Source organism: Phalaenopsis equestris, unplaced genomic scaffold (assembly GCF_001263595.1).
Source record: "Phalaenopsis equestris unplaced genomic scaffold, ASM126359v1 Scaffold000002, whole genome shotgun sequence".
Lineage (NCBI taxonomy): Eukaryota > Viridiplantae > Streptophyta > Magnoliopsida > Asparagales > Orchidaceae > Phalaenopsis > Phalaenopsis equestris.
Genome location: NW_018164444.1, coordinates 52,686,837 through 52,694,047, shown reverse-complemented (window position 1 = coordinate 52,694,047; position 7,211 = coordinate 52,686,837). Strand labels below are relative to the sequence as shown.

The window sequence follows — 7,211 nt, the reverse complement described above, 5'->3', positions numbered from 1 at the left end:
TAGCCATAAAACAATAAGGGTTTGAGCAAGATTTAAACATTATTACTTATATTAAAACATCATTTGAATCTAATTTAATAATTTTTATTCTATTTTCTTAATCAATATTTTAATTGATTATAAATCTTTGTATATTGTAGTCAATTAGATTTTTTTAAAATACTTTATATATATATATATATATAAACTTGATGAGTCATATTTCGAGCCAAAACGAGCCGAACACGAACGAACACATCTTAGTTCGTGTTCGGCTCGTTAACTTATCGAACGAAATTAACGAGCAGAACACGAGCTGTTCGCGAACAACGAGCCGTTTTGACAGCCCTATCTGTGTGTGTTTTGAATATTCAACTTAATTTATTTATGCTCTTGAGAATTGTCTAGCATTCAAAAAAAAAAAAAAAAAAAAAAAAAAATTAAAAAAAAAAAAAAAAAAAAAAAGAATCCATTAGTTTTTCTATCTTGCCCTTTTATATAACAATTAATCCTAATTGCGCCATTCAGTCCATAAAGAATGCATGTTTTTTTCTTTAATCTATTAGGAAAGCGTTCACATATAAATTCAATAGAATTCAATAATGTGTGCAATACTTGTCACAAGGGAAATAATATAACAATTACTCCTAATTGACCCAAGATATTGATCATTTATAAAGACACTTATTATTTTAAATGTGCTAAGAATATTGTTAAGCATGAAGCCATAGAATTTCTCAATGAAAGTTTCACTTCTTTGTTGCTTTATTTAAATTTCTTTTAAATTAGTCTACTTATATCTCACTCTCTTAGGTGTTGCATCTCTATAAATCATTCATTATATTGGCCTTTACTCTCCCACCTCAACTTTTGTCCATTTTTACAACCCAAAGTGTTTTTTTTTATTCTTAATTTTTTGATGAGCGATGTAAAGAGTAGTTGGCCTTTTCAATATCTCTAAAATCTAACAAATTTGTGCCATTTTCTTCTTAATTTGGGGCTTTAACAATGATCAAATTGTTGAAAGACATCATTTTTTTTTTTTTACTATGAGCTTAAAGCCTTACAAAATTAACATTATAGACATTTCAAAATTACCGAAAATAAATCTATTTTATATATTTATATATTTTTAATATCTAAATTTTTAGGCTTAATTATTTTATATTTAAATTTTTAAAAAATTAAATATTTAAAAGTACAGCAATTTTAATTTTTATTCACATAAAAATAGCATTAATAAGTTATTTAAAAATTAAAATGAATGCTATATATATATATATATATATATATAACTTGACGATCCGGACATAAACCTTCATACTGCCCACTACTCTCTATAAAAAAACTCTCGATCACGTGGACGCTTCACTTCGATTGACCACCACGTATTTTGCGACAACGTGCTTCCCTTCACATTTCGTACCAAAGCCCCCATTCGAAAACCCGATCACCGCCACATAACCGACCTCCTTCTTTATGGACTGCACGGCGCGCATTTAACGGCAGCCACAGCAATCCAACCCCCGTCCTCCTCCCGAAACCCCGACCTGAAATTTCTTCTGAAGAGCTTCCATAGATATCTCTTCTCGTGTACTCGGAGAGATAACACTCTGCTGCTCGAATCCTGTCCATGGGTAGATCCAGCACTCCTCCCACGATTCCCTACTCACAGGCCGCACCGCCGACTCCATTGAGTCTGCTTCCTGCTAGCTTTCACAATGGATCCCTTTCTCGGCCAACATTCTTCTCCCTCGACTCACTCCCGCCGTTGAGCCCCTCCCCTTACCGCAAAACCTCCCCGATCTCCTCCTTTTCCGACTCCCCGGACTTGTCCGCTGCCTCGGGCGATAGTCTTCAGAATTGCACGATCCACCGTCGATCCCGCAGCGATCTCCCACCAGCGGTGAAGCCGGAGCCGATCGATGATAGTGCCGAGCGCTTCTTGGTGAGCAAATTGGAAGCTAATGTCGGCGACGATCTTTTCGACGCGTTTCTCAATTTGGATGGGTTTGGTTGGGTAGAATCCTTAGATAACCGTCGAGACGAAATGGAAAGCAGGGGAAGCGGAAACAGCAAGACAGGCGGCGCTTGTAGCAGCGAGAGCGAGGCGGAGAGCTGTGCGATTGACTGTGCCTTGGCTGGTGAATCAGTTCCAGCTGCTAAGGGCATTCCAGAAGCATTTCGTTGGATGGATTGGTAGGTAGGGTTAACTTTTGCGAGAAATCGATTGGGGTTTCGCCTTCCCCCTCTTCTGGGTGTAAGAGAAGCATGAGCTCTGAGTGCGATTCGATGGACGCGACCTTCAGCTTGGAGTTTGGGAGAGGGGAATTCAGCGGGACGGAGCTGAAGAAGATAATGGCGGATAAAAAACTGGAGGAGATCGCTCTGGCTGATCCAAAACGTGCCAAAAGGTGCACTTCTGTTTTATTAAGTTTTTGGCTCTTATACAAGTTTGGATTGATTTCTGGTTCTTTGATTTCAGGATATTGGCCAATCGTCACTCTGCTGCTCGTTCTAAGGAAAGAAAGGTGCGTTATATTTCAGAGCTGGAAACCAAAGTTCAGGCATTGCAGACTGAAGCTACAATACTATCAACTCAACTAAATTTCCTGCGGGCGAGTCTTCCAATTTCTTACACTTTGATGTCGTTATTTTTGCAACAAATGCAAATTTGATCAACTTTTGTGATTTTTTTGGGACTAAGAAAGTTTATGTTTGTAATTGTGGTATAGGGAGACTCGTCTGGGCTTGCTACTCAGAACAATGAATTAAAGATTAGGCTACAGGCCATGGAGCAACAGGCGCACCTAAAAGATGGTATTTTTTTTAAAATTTTTTATGCAATGTTTTAATCATGAATTTTCTAGTATATAATTATCAAAATTGCACGAGAAGAAACAATAAAATGATGACCAAAGTTAAATATGGCAATTTTTCATGGAGCCTTTATTAATACATGGTCATCCATAAGTATGTGTGGATTAGGAGTGTGCACCGAGTATATTCGCAATACACTTAATACACCAGGAGTATTCTCATCGGATCATCTGCACATAATGTTTTTTTTTTCTTTACCAAATGAATGAGATAGGGATCTAATTTATGATTTCTGTTTAAGTTTTTGGATCGTATTACTGAAATGAATGTGATTAGATATTTGTTCTGTAAATATGTAATATTTGAGTGTTCCACATATAAATAGCTTAAAAAAACAAGAATAAGAAGAAGAAGAAAAACGAAGGATTATTCATTAGCACAGACAAATGGGTGAACTATCATATTTGGTTAGAAATTTGGAAGCTCATGATAAGCTGCGGAATCAAATTTAAGGAGAATGATGATGAAATTGAATATTAAGGAATAGTGAGTGTTTATGTTTAATAGTTTATTCTCTTTGATTTTCCTAAAACTATTGGAAATATGATTATTAAATTAAAAATATAATTGATATTTAATTATTATTAAGTATTTACATTTAGAGGGATGTAATTATTAGTATATTTTTTGAAATTAAAAAGTTAAGTAAATATTTTAAATTAATATTTTGAGACATTCTCTTTTTATTAAAAAAACAGAAATAATAGTAATGAAATTCATAAGTTGAACTCTTATTTTATTCATATTAATCTATTTGTATGCTTCGCAGCGCTCAATGAAGCTCTCAGTGCAGAGGTCCAGCGCCTGAGACTTGCCACCGCCGAGTTGGACAAGTCCCTCTCCCAACACATGTAAATTTAACTAAATCTTGAGGAATCATTTTTAACGAGCCAGTTTTCATTAAATTTAACTTTAATCTTCGTTTCTTTATGCATTTTTTTAATTATTCTTATAAATAGCCATTTATATTGTAGCCTGCTGTAAGTTTTAATTGATTTGATTCAATTGTTGTAACTGTTTAAGAGGTTGTATTTGTTCTGCTGATTTATGGGCTTCTTTTTCTTTTTCTCTTGATCTGGTGATGGAAAGGTGCTCAATGAACCGAGGCAATGAAATTAAATAATATATGATTTTTTTAGTGGATGTGTTTTTTTTTAATTTGAAAAGTATATTTAATGAAGAATTAAATATTTATTTTGATGCGATACTATGAGATGATTAATTTTTGTATTAAGTTAATTGAAGTTAATTAGGTAGTTAAATATCATGAATTAATAGTTCTTGTGTGTCTATAAATAATCTTCATTTTGGAGATTGGAATGAAAGAAAAATGAGGTTTTTCCTCCAATTTGTGTTCTCTTTTCTAATTTTCTCACCGCCAATTTTTAGAGTTGTACCACAATTTTTTAAATGTGATTGTATTAATGATGCTTTCAATATTACGAATGGAATTTGAATGTATTCGAGTTTTAAGTACGACATTGGCATATAATGTTGTACAACATGTGTACAGTAGTGTAAAATATTATTATATGCAATCAGATATATTCAGACTTTGCACGTAATAAATTTTATCATTGAGATGCATGTTTTACCCTCAACCATCTCCGCTTAATAAGATTCAACCACCTTCCCATCATCATTGCTGAATCTTAAGTTGTCCTTTGTGAACATGCCTAGAGGGTTAAAGCTGAGAGAAAGAGGAAGAGAAAGAGAGAGAGGGAGAATTAGGCAAATCACAATAGAAAAACAGGGGAAAACCCTTTTATTCGTCTTTTTGCCTTCTATTTATGGAGACATATTTGTACAATTAAAATACGGAGATAATGATTATGAAAATCGTCCTATTTATATCAAATATGTATTACAATTTTAATTTGAATATGACGATAACCAACAAATTCGGTGAACTGAGGTGACTGGTCATATGATTGTAGCGCCTGTAGAAGTCAAAAAACCGGTTGTCGACTTCCTACGATTGGGCGACCTTGTGAGGAGCTTTCAGGCGATTGAGACTACAGACGCGGTTCTCCAATTGAATCTCTTGTCATAGTATGTCGGTTGACTTCAATCAGACGTTCGGTTGTTGAATGAATAGTTAAGATCATGCTCTTTTGGTATGCACCTCGATCATCCAACCACTATTCTGGGCCGCTCGATTGCTTTAAGATTTGTGTAGGCAGTTCTAGTGTATACATATTAGTTCTCAAAGTTTTCCTGCTCCTTGAAAGTGATAGCTACAATAAAGACAGGAAAATTATTTAATAATCAGTGGTGCTAAAATCAAAAAAATTAATTTGATAATTAAATTCCCTTTAGATTTTGTGTCTAGTGTGCTCCATAAATAGTCATAAGCTTGGCATGACATATGTTACCATCAATTTTTTTCCTAATTAACTGAGTTGCATCATGGCTGATGGTTCCAGCTGGATCACCGTGGACCCCATAATTGTTACCAAGATGGGTTGCGGGCCCTCGGTCTCTGTAAAGAAGAATAAGGTTAAGAAAGGGAAACAGTTGAGGACCGAATCTTTGTCGGCTAATCAAGTCGACTAATTCAGGAATCTTGAGGGAAAAATGCCGAAAGTTCTTCGCCAGGAGGCAGCGGTCCCTGAGTCTGGCATGAGTGCAAGCACCGAGGGCCAGCGAGCCTTGTTCGTTGAAGGCGCTGGCGAGAGGAGCGATCATCGTCTCTCCTCACCCACTACTGCAAGAAGGTGGAGGTACCTCGACATTAGAGGGAGAGGCATTTTAAAACCTTTTCTTCTATGGATAGATTTATGAGTACGTAAAACCTTCTTTGGCCGTTGATGATTCTCAACAATTTTTTATATTATTCCAATGCAGAAGAATCAGTCAGGTCGGAGGAACGCAAGGATGGTGGGTCGTCGAAGGACGTTAAGGAGTTTGCCCACGCTGCAGTGAACAGTTTTCAAGCCAAATATGCAGAGCTTTTACTGACAATCACTTTGGAGGCTCCGGTCCCTTGACCCTTCGGAAGGGAAAATTTTATACAAGAGTTAGCAACCTATATGGCGACTGTGGGCTTAAATGTATCGGCCCTGCATACGGAAGTCGCCACCTTGCGTACTGGGCTGGTCAAGGCGCTGCACGAACTGGGGGAGCTTCGCGAGTAAAATGACCTGGCCAAGTTCCAATGAAAAGTTGGTCGGATGGATCAGATTAGATTAAGAAGACAGATGGTCCTCAAAAGGCTGACTCATAGGGTTTATGTCTCAACTGAGGCCTTGGAGGTCTCATTCATAAAGCACTTTGTTCTAGACATGTATTAATATTATTTGAAAATGAAACACATTTGAATAAATTTGAAAAGATGTTTGGTGTGACACTTATCATTATGTGACGTCTTGGTTTACGTGTTTGTCTTATAAATGGAGCAAGAGAACACTTCTTTTTATTTTACGTGCGTTGATTTCTTTCTCTGTGCTTCTGATCTTTCTTTTCCTTTAGCCTTACAACCGTTATCTGTTCTTTGAAAATGACTCTAAAATATTCCCCCGCCCTCTTTGGCTCCATCAAGGGTGTTAATCCTTCATTTTTTACAGAGAACGGGGTGAAAGAGTTGTAGAGAAAGTACGTTCTACATGACAGTGTCGATCTTCAGAAGTTGTCGGAGTTGGCTCGAGTGATGGACTTTGTTGGCAGGGATCTGGTTTTCTACCGAGACCAGTACAAATATGGCCTCCGGTTACCTCTGTGCGACGAGTTCTGGCATGAGTGCAAGCGCTAGGAGGCAGCGGTCCCTGAGTCTGGCATGAGTGCAAGCACCGAGGGCCAGCGAGCCTTGTTCGTTGAAGGCGCTGGCGAGAGGAGCGATCATCGTCTCTCCTCAGCCACTACTGCAAGAAGGTGGAGGTACCTCAACATTAGAGGGAGAGAAGCATTTTAAAACCTTTTCTTCTATGGATAGATTTATGAGTACGTAAAACCTTCTTTGGCCGTTGATGATTCTCAACAATTTTTTATATTATTCCAATGCAGAAGAACCGGTCAGGTCGGAGGAACGCAAGGATGGTGGAACATCGAAGGACGTTAAGGAGTTTGCCCACGCTGCAGTGAACAGTTTTCAAGCCGAATATGCAGAGCTTTTACTGGCAATCACTTTGGAGGCTCCGGTCCCCTGACCCTTCGGAAGGGAAAATTTTATACAAGAGTTAGCAACCTATATGGCGACTGTGGGCTTAAATGTATCGGTTCTGCATACGGAAGTCGCCACCTTGTGTAGTGGACTGGTCAAGGCGTTGCACGAACTGGGGGAGCTTTATGAGTCAAATGACCTTGCCAAGTTCCAATGAAAAGCTGGTCGGATGGATCAGATTAGGTTAGGAAGA

General features: G+C 37.6%; 1 protein-coding gene across 1 annotated transcript; it reads left to right on the top strand.

The window, feature by feature from the left end:
* Positions 1 to 1,315: 1,315 nt before the first annotated feature.
* On the top strand, positions 1,316 to 3,959 carry LOC110034387 (transcription factor RF2a-like). The gene is given in 5 exon segments (XM_020738658.1): positions 1,316 to 2,144; positions 2,147 to 2,393; positions 2,465 to 2,597; positions 2,715 to 2,799; positions 3,629 to 3,959. Coding segments are annotated over 5 exon segments (1,083 nt in total). The 5' UTR covers positions 1,316 to 1,612; the 3' UTR covers positions 3,715 to 3,959.
* The last annotated feature ends 3,252 nt before the right edge of the window (positions 3,960 to 7,211 follow it).